The following is an 18,511-nucleotide window of genomic DNA, read 5'->3' as shown; positions in this document are numbered from 1 at the left end:
CGTGGGAGTCCCGTGGGCAAGGGGGCGTCCCCGTGGGAGTCCCGTGGGTCAGGGGGGCATCCCCGTGGGAGTCCCGTGGGCCAGGGGGCGTCCCCGTGGGAGTCCCGTGGGCCAGGGGGGGAACCCGCGGGATCCCCGCGGGACCCGCGGGATCCCCGCGATCCCCGTTCCCGTGCAGACCTCTACTCTGAGTTCCGTTCAAGCTTCTCGGGAAAGCTAATTATGGTTCTCACCTCCTTCCCTTTATTTACACGGCCTCTCTCTCAGGCTCTAATTGATTCACTCACACATGCTTACAGTTCTGCCCAAGGGAGAAAGAACGCTACACAAAATATATTCACTTTCATTCCCCTCCCCCATTCATACCTCATTAACTGTGTTTCTACAGGAGATCCCAGGCTGCTAAATCGCATTCCATTTCACTGCTTCCTGATAGCTCTCCCCCTAATTCCATTAGGGACTCTTCGCTTTCTGAGACCGGGTAAGAACTTCCTTCAGGGGCAGCTAACAGCTGTGGCAGCCTTTCTCCTCTCTGGAACTTCTGCTTAGGAGTCAGAAGTCTGCTAGCTCGGGAGGATTGTAAGACAGCCTGTGCTTTAGGCTCCTTCCTGCTCAGCACGGCAATTCTTGTTCTAGCAGTTCCTGAATTCTCTCCTGCTTTACAGTCTTCTGAGTGTTCCCACCTGTGCTGATTTTATGCTGCAGGCTTGTTCTCACTCTCCCTCTGGGTTCGTCCTGTCTGTCAGCCCCACCCCTCTCATTAACCATGCCTGTGCTGGTTTTCTTTACTAGAGGTTTTGTTGCAGAACTGCCCAAGGTGTTATAAAAGGGATTATAGTGCCCTAAACCAGATGTTGTGGTTTATGCCTTTCTCTCATTGCCTTGCCCTGCCTGTTGGCTCTTGGTGATAGGAACAGGGTTATTGGGCAGCTTCCTAGGCTTAGGAATAGGGGCAGCCCTTTGCAAGGCAGGGTTTAAACCGGGTTTAAACTGCTGACAGGCGCTTCCCTGTCACAATAGATACTGGCTTATCATTAATCCTTGAGTGGAAAGCCCTAATTACACTCAGGTGTATCTTTACTGAGTTAGGTTTAGTTCAAAATTAGAACGATGGAGGAGGTATTCCAGAAGAGAAGGAAGAAAGCAAGTGGTAGAGTTAAGTGCTCCGACTATACACCAGAGGGGAAATGTTACCATCTAACATGGTAACATTTCAGTGTTGAAGGTTTTCAAAAAGCTGTAAGTATTCTGGATATGTCTTCTGTAAGGTTCAAACAGACTAGATTACATTACATTACATTAATGGCTTATATTCCGCCTGTACCTTGCAGTTCTAAGCGGATTACATCAAAAAGATAACTGGACATTTCCAGGAAGAGAAATACAATTAAAGACGTTGGACCTAGTACATCAAAAAGATAGCTGGACTTTTCCAAGAAGAGGAATATAATTAAAGGCGTAAGGTCTAAAACTATTTTGAAGTAAGGATGCTAAGAGGGGGCGAGAGGGGAAAAGGAAGGGGTTAGGACATTTGTGTGTATTTCTTCAATAGTAGGGTCTTGATTTCTTTGCGGAAAGCCTTGAGGTCAGTTGAAGCTGTTAGTAGGTTGGTGATGGTGGGGTCCAATTTAGCTGCATGTGTTGCTAGTAAGTTGTCATACATCTTTTTGCGTTTAGTTCCTTTAAAAGGGGGGTAGGAGAAAGGGGATTGGGTTCTCCTCTGTCTGGTTGAGTGTTCCTGTTTAGACGGTTGTTTAGGTGGGTGGGTGCCGTTCCGTTTAATGTTTTGAATAACATGCAGTATAATTTGAATTGGATGCGGGCTTGTATTGGAAGCCAGTGTGAATCTAGGAAGGCGTTGGTGATGTGGTCAAATTTTCCAAGGGAATAGATCATTCTGAGGGCAGTGTTCTGCACGGTCTGTAGTTGTTTTATTAAGTAGGTGGGACAAGAAAGGTAGAGGATATTGCAATAATCCATTAGACTTAGGACTAGGTATTGGACTATGAGTCTGAATTGTTCTTTGTCGAAGAATTTTCTAATTTTGCGAATGCTGCTGGAACAAAGTGCCTTCTAAATCTGGCGGTTTCAAGATTTAGAAGGCACTTTGTTCCAGCAGCATTTTCTTCAGCTGCATGTCACCACAGCAAATTTTACCAGCATGAAAGTAATGGAACCTGTTTAGAGAATCAGCAATCGGGTCCCCTGAAGCAGGGATCGAAACGGGGCCGCGTTGGGACCCCTTCAAACCTTCTTATAAGTTAAGTAAACCTGTTAGAACTTGCCACAGGTGCAGTGACAATTGCAAGTTTAAAACCAGTACCTTGTTTGGACATTTTTTTAAGTTTCTTGAAGTGTTTTTTTGCATAATACCTTTGAATGAGTGATTAAACATTTTTCATAAGAGGACTATGACTGGAAGGTAAACTCTTTCCCTAAAGGAGGCCTCAAAACCTTCCCTTCAGAGTTTCAAATCTCTGAGCTTTCTTATAATTTTGTTTGATCACCCTTCACTGGTTTACTATTTATAAGGCCAGTTTTTTGGTGTGTATACATCTATCTTTAGCATTAACTTTTAACATTCAACTTTCTTACATTTTTCTGCTTTCTTCTCAAAATCTACTTTTCCATGCCTTCCCTTCCCATCTATTCATGTGTACAATCTCCTCCTTCTTTCTTCTCCCCTACTCCCATCTATCCATAAGAAGCATTTCTTCTTATCTCTTCTCTGCCGCACCCTTTGCTGTGCAATCCGTAACGCCACTGGAGGGACCTGCTGTGACAACTATAGATCCAAAGACAGTGACAAAAGACCAGGCTTCCACAAAGAAACAAGAGACGTCCACAAAGCACACCACATGGAGCCTGTTCCTAGACACAGAAGTGTAAATTTCAAATGCTTTATTTTCAATTTAAAATTACACCAATGAACACTGGAGCCTAGACCCAACACGGGCCGTGTTTCAGCAATTTAAGCCTTCCTCAGGGGTCCTGTAAAGCTTGCAAATGGAAAAACCTGGCGTTGGTGATTATGCTGTAATCGCCGTGGAAGCTTCAGTGTTCAGAATGTCTCAATATGGAGCCATATGGTAACCCTAACATGGTGTAAAATCTTAGTATAGGTTAGTAAATAGGAATCCAATTATTTTTCACTTTATAGCTTTTCTGTGAACATTAGTATTTTAACTTTTGACCTTTTTTTTGCAAATGGTGTAAAGGAGAAATAAAAGCATTGCAATTTTAAAAACACAAACCACACAACTTAAACTGGTAACTAAACTGAATGATATAATGACATATACATACTTATATCTCTGGTTCTGTGAATTGTAATGAAAGTTCGCAAGTCCCTTCCACTCATATTTGCTTAATCTGGAAGTAGAGGAAGAGAAAGGTTAAACATGATTTGAGTGAATTGTGGGGACAATAAGTTCTAACCATAAGTAAATAAGACAAACAATGTTCAGAGATCTACTTTTATAATTTTTTTTCAAATTTCGTATTGTGCGCTAAATGTAACTTACACACCACACACTGCTTTCTACACTAAATAAGAATATGTTACACAGTAAAGCAAATGATAGCAGATAAACAACTATACAGTCTATCCAGCCTGCTCAACAAGATGGCCAGAGTTGTATCTCACATTCTGTGTAAGTTACACTTCTTCACAATTAAAAACTGCCATCAAAACAGGACAGAGAGCAACTTGCAATCTTAATAACCTCATAGGCAGTTATATGATATAATCTTGAAACATAATATCATGATACCTTTGTTTTCAACCCTAAGAATGACTTCTTCTCCCCCAGCATTTACTAGCATATTTATGTTTATGCTTGTTTGCATTTGTTAAAATTGCCTTTTTTGTAAAATAAATCAAAGTGATACACAATAAAATCTTTAAGGTTGGAAAAGAACTACAAATAAGATATGAGGGCGTCTCATAAAATGACAGCAAATTGAATATTCTGAGATATATAATTCAATTAGAGATACAAATTATATGTAATTTTTCTACATAAGCACTCTCCTTTTCAACCCACTTCTCATACCGTTGCACCAACTTCTTTGGTCCACTGAAAAAAAACATTTTTGGTTGTGCCTTTGGCCAGGAATGTACCGCTTCTTTGACCTTGTCATAGCTTCCAAATCATCGTCCTCTCAAAATATCCTTCAAGGGTCCAAACATATGTTAATCAGAGGGAGCAAGATCAGGGCTGTGTAGAGGATGCTGTAAGATCTGAAATCTCAATTTCCAAATGGTGTAAAGAGTTGCAGTGGCTGTATGAGGGTGTTATGAAGGAGAAGAATGCCTTTAGGCAAAAGTCCTCTGTGACGGCTCTGTATTTTTTGCTTCAGCTTCATTTCCAACATTGCATTACATCAGGCACTGTTCACCGTTTCACCCTTTTCCTGATAGTGCTCCAAAATTGGTCCATTCATAATCTAGATGAGTGTGAACAAGACTTTTCCAGCGGATGGTTGAGACTTGAACTGTTTCTTGACTGTAGATGATATGTGATGCCATTGTAAAGACTGCCTCTTGCTTTCAGGCTCATAGTGATGCAGCCAGGTTTCGTCCCCTGTAACAATAAGTGCCAGGAAACCTTCTTCACCATTATACTGTGCCAAAAAGGCTGTGGAAGTCTGCACACAAATCATCTTATGCTCCTCAGTCAGCATCCTAGGCATCCACCATGCACACAACTTGTGATACTTGAGAACCTCCATGACAATGGTATGTGTGGATTCGATACTCACATCCAATTCCTTGGCCAAAACTTCTAAAGAAATGCACCTGTTTTCATGAATAATGGTATCAGCATGATCCACCTTCTAATCAATGACAGCCTTGCTTGGATGACAAGAGTGTTCACCCATTTTTAAATGCATCTACCCACTTGTACACTCTTCTCTCACCAATGCAGGCATCTCCATACTGTTACAGCATTCTTCTATGAATTTCATGAGGTTTCACACCCTCCAACCACAAAAATCTGATGACTGCTTGCTGCTCCTCTGTCGTGCAAACAGCTAAGGGCGCCACCATTTTGTATATGGTGCCCTATCAATTAAGCACTTTAGGAGGATTTGGGAAAACAAGTCTATGGTCATTGATGGAGCGTAGGTAGTGTAGCGGATAATAGGAGATTGTAAGCTGGTCAAGGTAGTCAAGTAAACTTGTATGAAGAGCCTTTTGAATTAATTATAAAATGTTAAGTGCAAAAGTGGCATTGTGAGACTCAAAGGTGAAGGAGAGAAATATGTAGAAGCTGATACAGAAAAGGCTGAATTGCTTAACAAATATTTCTGTTCTGTGTTTACAGCTGAAGCGCCGGGACCGGGACTGCAAAAGACAAACATAAATAGGGATGGAGGAGTGGTGGACCCTGATCAATTTTCAGAGGGTTGTGTTCGGGAGGAGCTAGTTAATATAAAAGTAGACAAAGCGATTGGGCCGGATGGTGTATATCCAAGGGTGCTGAAGGAACTTAGGGAAGTTCTGGTGGCTCCACTGACTGACCTTTTCAATGAGTCTCTAGAATCAAGAGTGGTACCGGAGGACTGGAGGAGGGCAGATATGGTCCCTCTCCACAAAAGTGGAAGTAAGGAAGAAGTAGGGAATTACAGGCCGGTAAGTCTGTGGTAAGCAAATTAATGAAAACGCTTTTAAAACAGAGAATGGTGAAGGTTCTGAAATCCTGTGGATTACAGGACCAGAGGCAACATGGATTCACTAGAGGTAGGTCTTGTCAGACAAATCTAATCAATTTCTTTGACTGGGTGAGATAGAGAAAGTACGCTAGATGTGGTGTATTTAGATTTTACCAAAGCCTTTGATAGTGTTCCACACAGGCATCTAATAATTAAAATGAATGCCCTCGGTATGTGCCCCAGTGACAGACTGGGTCAGGAACTGGTTGAGTGGAAGGTGATAGAGGGAATCACTTACTTTTCTTTGTCTCAGTCAGTGAAGATCTACTCTTTCAAGGTGAACAATGTTACCTGCTGGAGATCACATCGGGGTCACAAATTGAGTAGGTTAGGGTACAATACCCTACTAAACAGAGAATGACCACCAGAGACTCAAACAAGTATAATGAAATTTATCTTTTTTTTAACAATTTAAATATTAAGCATTAAGCAATTTAAATGATATTAAGCCAATTATAAATTATATACAGCTAATATATTTTGCATATAGTTGTGCCAGGGAGATGTCTCTCTAAATCTCAGAGCTGACTATCTCGATTCTGTAGTGCAGTACTGTCTTATAATTTTCTCTAACCTATCTATGACGTGGCTTAGCATGCACAAATTTGTCAAGTGTCACTGCCTAGTACAGACTAAAATTTCCTTTGCTTACTGGAATTTTCTACCTTCACATTTCTCTATTACCTAAACGTATTCTATAGTAATAGTTTAACTTTATTGACTTTATTTCCATAATTATTAACTTATCTACTTTTGCAGAGCATTTGGCTTCTCATAAGATGTGCTTGCTTTTCCTCAGGTGTTCTCAATCATTGTCATCTCTGTACTTTGATTCCCCTACATACTATTGGGTTTATTTTTCTATCTCTGTCAGTAACTAATTGTGTTTCTTAAATTTTTATTGTGCTCATGTCGGTGCTCTCAGGGCTTCATTCTTCTCTCATCAAAAATCTCAGGAGCTCACTATAACTTCACTGTAACTATTGTCTTACTTTCTTACAGCATGATCTCTTGCTAGCCCCTCATCTCCCAGCAGAGAAAGTGGAGACAAAGAATGTATCTGATTTCAAGAAACATGGGACAGGCATGTAGGATCTCTTAGGGAGTGGAAGAGGAGATAATAGATGCTACAGATGGGCAGACTGAATGGGCCATTTGTCCCTTATCTGCTATCATGTTTCTATGTGACACAAAAGAAAACAAAACAAGGAGGAACTAACAAACCACCTACCTGAGCGCAACCAGCACTAACACTTATGGCGATCCCAGAAGTACTCCTATGACTAACAATTGAGAAGTTACAATGCTCTTCAAATACTTCTGACAAGCAGAAATCTAGCTTCTAGATACATATACCTGTCTGAGACAGAAAGCAGGCTAAATGGAAATTCAACAGGGCAGGCCATCAAGACTCCTGTACTTTTTCAAGAAAAAAAATTATCAAGGCAAGAACCTAATCTTCTCTTCTGTTCCAAAGGGTACAGGAGTCTTGACAAGTGGGATGTATTATAACAGTCCCTGGAGTGTAGGGTGGGATAGATGAGTCTGCTTCAGCACCAATGACCAAAAGTGGTGTCCATATATGCTGCCATGTTCACTCTGTAAAATTTTATAAAAATATGAAGGATGGCCTGCGTAGCCGCCCTAAAAATCTCTTCAGGCATTATCATTTGGGCCTCCGCCCATGAAGCCGCCACACTTCTAGTGGAGTGAGCTTTCAAAGATATCAGTGGTTGTTTACCATAGCCAACATATGCAGAGCAATCGCCATGCAAAACAATCTGGAGACAGATGCCTTAGCTGTCTTTCCCTGCTTGCCAATATTTGTTAAACAAAAAGATGATATGAAAATCGAAATTCATTCATCACTTCTAGGTAATGGAGAAGAACTCTCCTAACATCCAGCAACTCTAACATTTTATCTTTTTTCTTCAAACCTGTGGCCTAGAATGCGGGAAGTTGCACTTCCTGATTAACATTGAAGGCTGATGCTACCTTTGACAAAAACAAGGGAACTATACAGAGCAGGGGTGCCCACACTTTATGGGCTTGCGAGCTACTTTTATAATGACTAAGTCAAAATGATCTACCAACAATAAAATTTAAAAAAAACCACAAAGCACACTGAAAGGCAGAGAAAATGTTAATTATTCATATTCCGGGTTTTTTCAAAGAGGTCACGGCAGATGACTCTATGCAATGTCACCTCAGTAACAAAATACAAAAATAGACAAATACACCCCCTCCCTTTTTACTAAACCACAATAGTAGGTTTTAGCACAGGGAGTTACGCTGAATGCCTCGTGCTGCTCTCAATGCTCATAGGCTCCCTGCGCTAAAAAACGCTATTGCGGTTTAGTAAAAGGGAGCCATAGTGCAAAATATAGACAGCAGATATAAATTCTCAAAACCGACACATTTTGATCACTAAATTGAAAATAAAATCATTTTTCCTACCTTTGCTGTTTGGTGATTTCATGAGTCTCTGGTTGCACTTTCTTCTTCTGACTGTGCATCCAATCTTTCTTCCTTTCTTTCAGCCTCCTGTATGTTTCCTCTCCTCCAGACCTCATTCTCTCCCCCAACTTTTTCTTTCTGTCTCCCTGTTCCCCCTTCTTTCTGTCTCCCTGTCTGCCCCCTTTCTTTCTTTCTCCGTGCCCTCCCCAAGCCACTCGGTTTGCTGCCACCGCCATCGGGGAACAGCCCCCAAGCCACCGCCATCCCAAGCTTTCCCTGCAGAAGCGTCGCGCTGACCAGCATTCCGCTCCCTGAAGTCAATTCTGACGTAGGAGAGGAAGTTCCGGGCCAACAAGGCATTTCTTCTCATTCCATCCAGCCTGAGCCCCATCTCTCCTTGATCCAGCATTTCCCTTCTGTGTCTGTCAGAATTACCATTCCACCTATTTTCCAGCATCACCCTTCTTTGTGTCCATCTCACCTATATCCCTATCTCACCACTTTTTCAGAATCTTCATTTGTCTCTGTCCTTGTCTTTACCCCACGTTCACCATTTGCCCTTTCAATGTCTTTATCTCCCCCCCCCACTTTTTCAGCATTACTTCTATGTCTCTATTTCACCTCCTCTTCATGTCCCCTCTGTATCTCTATCCTTATTCAGTAGGTCCTGCTTACTCTTTCTCTTCTTTGTGTCACTATCTCCATTTTCAGCTTTCCCCCCTTTTCCTTTGGCCCAGCCCAGTATGAAATATTTCCTTTTGTTTCCCTCCCCTCTCTCTTTCTCTCTCTCTTCTGCTCCCTCACCCATGAGTCCTGCATCTGGCCCTCTCCCTTCTACCTGCACCTGGCAAAACCCCCCTGCTCCGCGGCTCTCTTAAGCAACTCGTCAGTAGCGGTGATCAAGACAAGCTGCCGACATCGAGGCCTTCCCTCTACGAGTCCCGCCTTTGTGGAAAAAGGAAGTTGAAACAAGCGGAACTCGCAGAGGGTAGGCCCCGACGTCAGAAGCTTGTGTCGATCGCTGCTGCTGAGTTGCCGAAGAGAGCCGCGGAGCAGGGGGTGTGGCCGGAAGCAGGTAGAAGGGAGAGGGCTGCTGGAAGAGGTAGAAGTTCCGGAGTATGATACCGACCCGGGCCAGGATGATTTCTTTTTCAGGCTGTTGCTGCTGACGCCACCACGCCCCCCCCCCCCCCCGAAATGACAAAAACAGCCTAATGCCCGGCATCGGCGTCTTTGACATCGGGGAGAGGAAGGCTGATAGGCCCGGTAGATCGGGACGGCTCTGCGATCGACTCACGTTGCCTTCCTGAGCTACAGGTCGATCGCGATCAACGCGTTGGGCACCCCTGATACAGAGTATAACCCTGGTCTCCATAAGCTTGTACTTCTGAAACTCTTCACACTGAGGTGATAGCCACTAGGAAAACCGTTTTTATGGTCAGATCCATCAGAGAAGGCAGGTGGCTCACAATTCTGCGAATGACCCAGCCTATCATGGGCCGTGGGGGAAATACATAAAATAGACTCTTTTACAGCCACAGGTATACTAGAGCTTCCATTCTGGCCCTTCTGGGTTTGCATTAGAGGTCTGCACGGGAATGGGGATCATGGAAATCCCACGGGGTTCCCCCCCAGGTATGTGGAACTCCCACGGGGACCCCTCAAGGTCCATGGGACTCTCACGGGGACCCCACCAAAGCCCACGGGACTCCCACAGGGATGGAACCAGGGTTCCTTAGGCCTACCTAATGCTCCGTCTATCCACTTTAAATTTAATGAAGAAACCGGTCCGGTTGTGGCACCACGGCGAGAACAGCCATGCTGAGCAGTGAGCTCAGCACGTACGCACACGTCGGGAAGAAATGCTGCTGATTGGTCAGGAGGCATAACATGCAAGGCTAGAGTGGGAAGACAGACTATATTAATTTAGCCACTCGATCCCCCCAAAGGCCCCGACTGAGAGAGAGAGATCTGAGGAGGAGACAAAGCCTTCAGAGGAGGAGGAGACCGGACTTGAGGAGGAGACTGGACCCAAGGAGGACCCCCCCGAGCCGAGGAGGATCAGGCCCCCAAAGGCCCCAATTGAAAGACTCGAAGAGGAGACGAAGCCCGAAGCCTTTAGAGACCTGAGCTGAGGACTGTCACCCGAGCCGATCCCCCCAAAGGCCCCGACTAAGAGAGGAGAAGGAGAAGACTGGAGTAAACTTTACACCATGTTGTGATAGATCAGGTATGAGAAATAAAAGTCCTGGCACATCAGAACACACAAGGCTAGAGTTTAGGCAACTCCTCAGCTTTCCATTAAATTTTATCAAAGGCACCCGAACCTGTTGCAGTTGAAATATTGATACATATGCTAGTAATGGTTAACCTTTGTCCCTCAGTGATTCTTTTCAGCAGAAAACTAAGCCTAAGGAATGTTTGGGTTTTTTTTTACCTTACAATGTAAGTACTATCTGCACATCTTTCTCAGCCTAAATGTATAGACTCTATACATTTAGGCTGAGAAAGATGTGCAGATAGTACTTACATTGTAAGGTTAAAAAAACAAAATTCCTTAAGACTTAGTTTTTATCGAAGGCACCCGAACCTGTTGCAGTACACTCACAATACAAATCACGATGGTACTGACTATTTGATGTCAACTTGTTATTTATGCATTATTGAATATTTATGATTTTTTTTGTAAGGAGAAAAATTGTGTATATTGCGACCAAGTAGGGTCTGTCCTGCTTTGGTCACGGTGTTTTCATGTGTGTGCACTAGGTGGAGCCAATAGGGCTAAGAACTCATCAGGCATAAGATATTCATGTCACCACCGGGGGAGCCCAAGAGCTGTTTTAGTGCCTGCTGACTCAGCTAGATCAGGGCATTGCCCTGCTCTAGAAAAGGCAGCAAGTTGGGTGAAACAATTATGCAAGCTAGGGAGAAGGATCAGGTTCCTTTCCTAGGATGACTCCCCTGGTCCAGGCAGAGGTGAGACCAGTACACCCATGGAGGTAATATTATTAGGATTTTATATACCGCCTATCAAGGTTATCTAAGCGGTTTTTACAATCAGGTACTCAAGCATTTTCCCTCTCTGTCCCGGTGGGCTCACAATCTCTCTAACATACCTGGGGCTATGGAGGATTAAGTGACTTGCCCAGGGTCACAAGGAGCAGCGCAGGGTTTGAACCCACAACCCCAGGGTGCTGAGGCTGTAGATCCAACCACTGCGCCATACACTTTGAATCTGCAAGCTGTGGATGAAGAAACTCCTATGGATTTACAAGAGAGCTTGCCTGAAGAGTTCCTTCAATATCCTGAACCGATGGAGGTTGGATTTACTTCCAGGTGCCAGTAATGATTTTCAACACTGTGAGTTTTTGTTTGGACTTTCTGTTTTTGGAACTTTGCATTTTGTGTGTGAATATTTGAAGCTGAGAGTGTTTGATTGGGGTGAGGTTTGCAAACACCCTGGGAGGGAATTTTGATAGCTATTTGAAAAGCTGTTTTTGTAAGGCAAACCTGGGACACTCTGAATTTACCCAGCAGTGCTGTCAAAGCTGCTGGAGGCTTCTATTTGAAAACTGTAAGCATTGCACAGAACTGAGCAGAGAACTGAATTGTGGGTGTTATAACCTGCTTGGGAGCAGGCTGAGAGCACATTGTATCAATTAGCTCTGAGGAGAGTAGGAGCTCAAGGACATTGTTTTTCCCTTGTTGGAAAGGAGAGAAAACTTGAACTTTTATTTTGCTATTTTGTTTTGACTTTAGGATTCTTTTGACCAAGCTCCTTGACCATTTTGCGTATGACCATCTTGACTTTATTTTTGATAGTAAAATTCATTATTATTATTATACAACTTTGGTTGTGTGTTTTGCTAAGTTCCTCTGATCACTCCAGTCCTGCAGGGTGACTCCAGGCCGGGTCACACGTCAGTGTACTTCTTTAGGCTAACCACTAGTAGTGCTGTTGAGTCCCAATCTCGGGCAGCAGAGTGGTTACAATATAGAGTACTTCCTTTTGGAAGATAATTCCTTTAACCACAGACTTTAAAAAAAATCAAAACTTTCTGAAGTAATTGCTGCTTTTTATGGGGGCAGGTAACTTTTATGGGGTACGGGCGGGGATGGAGGGGATTCCTCGCAGGGACGGGCGGGGATGGAGGGGATTCTTTTGGGGACGGAGGGATTCCAGCGGGGACAGGTGGGATTTCTGTCCCTGCGCAACTCTCTACTTTAGAGGTCTGTCTAGGTGCCTGGACTTTTTTTTTTAAAGGTGGGAGTCTGTCCAGGTTTTGCCGGCTCTCCCGACTCCCCCACCTACTTCCTCCCCAGCCACTGCACTGAATCTTCAGGCAAGCTGGCAGCAGGAGCAATAAGGGAAGCCTGCTGCTGCCAGCCTGTCCCGGAAGGCTCCTCTCTGCAGTAACTTCCTGTTCCCGCATAGGCGGGACTTGCAGAGGCAGCTTCCAGGGCAGGCCGGCAGCAGCAGGTTTCCCATGATGCAGCTGTTTGCCTGCCCAAAGATTCAGTGCAACAGCTAGGGAGGAGTTGGGAGCTGGAGAGAGTCTGTGGATCCCGCAAAAGGGGTGGGGTTTGAACTGGTGCAGGTTCTGGTGTTGGGGTGCAGGTGGGTGAAGAGGGAGAGTGGCAGATGCTGGAATAGGGAGGGGGAAGGTTGCGGTACCATAGGGAGCAGCAGGGGGAGAGAAAAGAGAGATATTGGTCCTGGGGTGGGGTACAGGAAAAAGGGTAAAGAAGGAAGAGAAGCTGGGTGGGAGTGGAATATGGGGACAGGGATATTAGAATGGCTATGGAGGCAAGGGAAGGAAGGATAGATAGGGATGGAGCAGGGACTGAGAGGGAGATGAGATGCAGTGGAGGATAGATAAGGGCCAAATGGGTACAGAGGATGGGAAGGGGGACTAAGGAATGGGTGAAAGATGGGGGTGGGGCAGGGCTGGGGCGGGGCTGTGACTGGAGGGAGGAAGGGACAGCACCTGGTGGAGGTGAAGTGTGGGTGGGGCCAGGGGCGGGATCAGGGTCATGTATCCTCTTCTTTTTTTTGTTTGTTTTGTCATCACAAATATGGTAACTCTAGTCTAAATTTCCAATCTGCCTCAACTCGTTAGATTCGAGAAACTAGAATTAATATAGCACAAATCTATTCTAATAATAAAAGAAATCCGAGCCACATTATACCTTTTTTTACCGGCTGGAAAAATTATCAACAACTAAAAATATAATTACCAGAAAGCTTAAATGGTTTTGTTTGTTGTAATCAAAGCGCCACACCGCAGAATTCAGCAAGAGCACCAGAAACTAGACGAGATCACATGCTTCCCAACATAGCATCATTTGCGGATTCCAAAGATCACTTTACATCCACCTCTTTATATGGCCCATGAATTGTTCGTAGCTGCACCGCAGCGCTTTATTCCACAGAGCAGTTTAGTAGCTTTCGCTCGCCCTCCTTCAGACTAACAGCATCGATAACCATGGTTACCTCAATTCCCGATTTTATTGGTCTGTTCAATAAATCGGCCTTCCCAATAATACTATCTGGCTTCCATCGTTTCTCCAATCCAATGGCTACGCAGGTAACGGTGGCGTCATGACGTCACCCAGACTTCTGCACTACTGCCTGGTGCGAAAGGAGTGGGGTTCGGGCGCTGCTGTACCATGGAGATGGGATAGGTTTATTTTAAGGGAGGGGGGTTTAATGACCATTTTAATACGGTTTGTGCCTCATGCTAAGCGTGCACGAACATCTACGATACGTTCTCTGCTGATCGTCGGAGCGGGTTTGTTATGCGAAGTAAGTATGTGAGGTTCTTTTTCTTTTTTTTTTTTTTGGTGAGTCAAACGTGTCGTAAAGAGGTATTGCGTTTTTCTTCTCTTTTCTCGTTTGGGGGTTGTTTACCACAAGGTGGGGATCGCAGTGTGCCTGTTAAGTGCTCTGCGTGGAGGTAATTTCTTCCGTTTCTCCCTGAACTCCCGCTTAGTCTCGGCGGCCGCATTCCCGAATGAGGGAGCGCGGAGGACATGTTAAAGGTTGCTCAACCTCCCTGCGGCTGTAAGGATTAGTGTTACGGAGTTTCAGGTAGAAGACGGAAGGAGGACTGGCCGGATTATCGCGCCGTCGTGCTTGAAAAGAGAGAGAAGTTATCCGGTCCTGGACTCTTTTTTTTTTTAATTATTATTTTGCTGCTTTCAATTGAGAGGTGCGAGTTTTGTGTTTGTCTGGCTGCATGTAAGAAAAATGTGAGAGTAAGAGACAAACCTTGGTGTAGCGAGAGAGGCTCTGCTGCTAGATCTCAGCAGGCAGGTGTGCTTATACTGTATGCACCAAATACTGTACATACGTTCTCTGGGCCAATGTATGTGATAGCATAGCAGGCGGCGGCGGCGGCAGCTCTCTGGCTGCGAAGCACCCCAATATTGAACAAGCTCCTTCAGGAGGTCCAGGGAAGAGTAACTTGTGCTGTGTTTGGCACGCCGAATCATTTTGAAATGTTGGCACCTATGTGTGTGTCTGTGATCACTTTTATCTATAGGGATGTATAGATTTTGTGGTTGTATATATGTGTGCAAATGTTTTTCATGTGGTATATAAGCATTAAATATAGTGCACGTCTATTAATATGTATCCAGATGTAATATTTTCTGTATGCCATATAGATGTGTAATCATTTCTGTATATTTGGAAGCAATGTGTATGCCTTGCATATATCGAGTATACGCATTGATGTATGTATGGCTACTGGGTTGATTGTAGAGGTGTGAACGGAACCTTGTATGCGCATTTTATAGATAGAAATAAATGTTTGGGTTTTCCCTTCCTGGTAATTGTGCAGGAATGCGAGGAATGCATAGGGGATTTTAGTCGCTGTTACAGTTCACTCCCGCTTTACAAAAAGATCATTAGATCTCAAGTATAGCAAATCTGCTTTTTCCTGCAGCAACCGCGATTCCCCCCCCCCCCCCCCCCCCACACACTGAATTTCACAGCATTTCGGCTCATTTCTTGGCGCTGGCATATATGTTGCTCTTTGCTACAGCTTCCGGACGCTTTTTTTTCCCCCATTCTTTCAGTTTGGCACTAACTTTTGGATTCTAGCCTTGTTTTCTGATCAGTACAATATGGCAGAAGAGAGAGGAGCATGTTCAAAAGACATAATTTTTTGATCAGACCAATTGGTGCTTGTCTGTTTTATAGTGCTCTCTTGAGTTATGAATACAGTAGTTCTTTAATATTTGCATTCCACAACTGTCTTACTATGCTAGTTTGATTTGAGGTCTTTTAAACTGCTTAGTGATGAAAAGAAACAGAGAATCAGTGTTTGGGAAGTGATGGGGGCAGCTAGAACTGTCTGGTACTGTTAAATTACTGGGCGTGTCCAATTAGCATCTGAAATACAGAAACCCAGCAGGATAGGGCAGTCCCCCCTGGTTTTCTTGATATTGAAAATTAATTGTACTAGGACAAGATTTTCTTGTTGATGTGTCACACGCCCCCCACCCCTTTTAGTCTGTTAGAGGAGGGGAAACAGTTCAAAAGAATTAAAGCAACAAAAAAGGAAATGCTTGTGACATGAAAAGATAGAATTAAATATAGCCCAGTGTTTTTGTGTGGCACTTTATGGAAAAACTTGTATTGCATAAAGCTCTTGCAAGTTTGTATTTTTCTACCTTGAATTCAGGCACTAGAAGTCTGTGTTTTAAGGCTTTGCCGTGTTCTGTTGCCACTGGAAAGCTGCCTTTAAAATCAAGGCCATCTCTTGTAGACGGGTTTCAGGAAGTAGTGATTTTTTTTTTCCCCCCAAAACATAATAAAAATATCTGTCCTCATTGTTCAGATGCCTTTGGAAGAGTTTTCCTGGGGGTTTTTGTTTTTAGTGCACTAGTTAGTCAAACTAAACATTTCCAATACATATATATGCCTTCCTGTCTAGAAGGAAAGTCCTCAGTATTTCCTCATTAAGGCCCTACTAAGCGGCAGTTAGAGGTTTCTACTGCAGCACAGGGCTTAGTTAAAAAAGGGGGAGGGGTGTAAGGAAGGTATCCTAATAATTTTTCTTGAACTGTATCTTCCAGGGGTCCACAGCTATTCTAATGAGAAGGCCTGTGACTGTAATGTAATAATGGACTACTACTCTAATTTTGAAGTACTGTCTTTTATTGACAAAGCTAAATATAGATATACAGAATTGCCCACAATTTCCTGGTCTGGTGGTGATCTGTATTTATTGTGGTTTCTCTTTGTTGGTGCAGGGTTTACATTTTTTTTTCTGGTTTGGATTATATTAGTATATGACAGACTAGAAATTCAAGTTAATTTGTGGGACTGTGGCATCCGTACATTTCATCTATTGTCTTGTTAAAGAGCATTACATTACATTGTTTTTTATAGACCGTGTAGCCATTAGTTCAACGCAGTTTACAAAAGATTACTAACAATGGTCACAATGGGAGAAATAAAATAAGTTAAGTAGTCGGATATTTTGTAAAAAGATAGGTCTTCAGTTGTGTTCTAAACTGTATGTTAAGAATAAAAAGCCCAAGAGCTAGTCTCGATGGGCGAACTTAACGCGGGACTGGGTGGCCCGCCGGATCGCCCATCGGACTAGTTAGGCCGAAGGAGGGGTAGGGGTAGCGGGCCCAAAGGGGGTCGGTCGATAAGAAGGGATCGCATTGGCTGTCGCGGCCGAATGGAATTGTGGGGGAGGGAAGGGTTAAAAGGCAGGGCTCGCGGAGGACCCGAACAGTTTGGGTCCTCCGAAGCAGCTTTAGGCAGGGTTCAGCTTTCCGGCCGGGTTCGAACGCGGGTGAGGCCTACCTCGTCGCTCGCTTCGGGTCGGGCCTGCGGGCCATCTCGCCGGCGCGCGCGGCCAAGGTATAATTTAAAAAAAAAAAAAAAAAAATTTTGCTGCCACGTGGCCGGCGAGCATGGCGAGCTCACAGGCCGCCGCCGCGGACCCGGCGGAAATCTCCTGACTGGCAAGCGACTCCCTCGACGAGGACCTCTTGGTGAGTGCGGCGGTGGGGAGGGGCAGGCAGCTGCCTCCGAGGCGCTCCCGTGCATCGGCACGGGCTGATATAGCGCGGGAGGTGGTGGGGGTGGCGCTGGGTGCACGCCGCGGTGTGGGGTCTACCCGCAGGGGCAGGAGCCGGAATCCGGCCGCGGGAAGGGGGGGAGCGATGCGGCTATAGCGGGTTGTTTCCTTTCCTCCCGTGCTAGGATGTTTGTATTTGGAAACCTTTGCTACCTTGCACTAATGAATCCTGGGTTCGGCTCCCGTGCTAGGATGTTTGTATTTAGGAATTCTTTGTTACCTTGCACCAAAGAGTCCTGGGTTCGGCTCCCGTGTCAGGATTTTTATATTTTGGCTCTTTCAAGCTAGCTAGCTCAAGGGTTGAGTGCTGGGTTAGTAACCGGAGGTTGAGGGTTCAAACCTCAGCTAAGGAGTAGGGCTGACACTGCTCCAAGAGGAGAGGCTGAGGGTTCAAGAGAAGAGGGTAAGAGGAAGTTAAGGGTTCAAATCTTTGTGCCGATCCTGGATATTAACCAAAAACAATATTTCAACATTTCAACGTAACTTCAGAAATGGAAATTTGTATGTAGGGGTCCCGGGGGCGGTGGCCCTGGGAGCTTGCCCATCTTGAGCCCTCTCCCGGGGGGGTGGAGGGCCGCGGAGAGAGCCGGCGGCGGCGCCCGAGTTCCCCATGAGATCGGGCTGGGGGGGTATGCGCCCGGGTCTGCCGCTGTTCCTGGCACTCCCTCGACATCAGGAATGGGGGGAGGTGGGCCAACGGGCCCAGCGGGCTGGTGGGCTCCCTGGTCTACAGGTCCCTGGCGCGCGCCCTGGAGTGGAACCCCCTGGGTGTTGGTCCCTCCACCATTTCCTCCTCATCCTTGGGGACCGGGTGTGCTTGGGGGTGGCGGGGGACCTCATGTTGGGGCTGGTTCTACGGGGCTTACTACCCTTCTGCTGTGCCGGTTGCTGGCCCCTGTTCGGATTTCTTCCCACAGGACATCGCTGCGGGACCTGTCGAGATGGCTGGGACTTCTGATACGGGACAGTCTAGCGGAGGAACGGCTGCAATTCCACAGATCGGTGGTGGAGAGCATGCTCGAGACCGGCAGCGTCCAGCTACAGTGGCTGCTGCGGAAGGCGCCACTTCGGGAGCGGCGGGAGGCGGACACAGACCTGGAGACGACCGGATCACGGGTAACATGGCCCTAGGGGCTGGGGTTAGTGTTCGGGGAAACCGGGGGAAGAAAAAGGGTAAGGGTAAAAAGAGACGGGGGGGGCAGAGATTCTTCTTTGTCTTCCTCTTCCTCCTC

General features: G+C 45.3%; 2 protein-coding genes across 4 annotated transcripts in view; one reads left to right on the top strand and one right to left on the bottom strand.

Annotated features, from left to right (window-relative positions):
• The window catches only part of CCDC148 (coiled-coil domain containing 148), a 169,298-nt gene extending 155,644 nt beyond the window's left edge, over positions 1-13,654 (bottom strand). Inside the window, exons 1-2 of the mRNA XM_033944463.1 lie at positions 13,414-13,654; positions 3,307-3,372 (exon numbers count right to left, since the gene is read on the bottom strand). Of these exons, the coding sequence (XP_033800354.1) occupies positions 3,307-3,361 (55 nt within the window). The 5' untranslated portion in view covers positions 3,362-3,372; positions 13,414-13,654. The remainder of the gene's footprint in view (positions 1-3,306; positions 3,373-13,413) is intronic.
• A 138-nt stretch (positions 13,655-13,792) lies between these two features.
• PKP4 (plakophilin 4) overlaps positions 13,793-18,511 on the top strand; it is a 287,449-nt gene continuing 282,730 nt past the window's right edge. For 2 of the 3 annotated variants that reach the window (XM_033944462.1, XM_033944460.1), the window contains exon 1: positions 13,793-13,981. The gene's annotated coding sequence lies outside the window, so the exon portion shown is untranslated. Of the gene's footprint in view, positions 13,982-18,147; positions 18,396-18,511 lie in introns of those variants that run through there. The other variant, XM_033944461.1, reaches the window with a different exon arrangement.

The sequence above is a fragment of the Geotrypetes seraphini genome, chromosome 5 (genome assembly GCF_902459505.1).
Source record: "Geotrypetes seraphini chromosome 5, aGeoSer1.1, whole genome shotgun sequence".
Lineage (NCBI taxonomy): Eukaryota > Metazoa > Chordata > Amphibia > Gymnophiona > Dermophiidae > Geotrypetes > Geotrypetes seraphini.
This window is presented reverse-complemented; position numbering and strand designations above follow the sequence as displayed.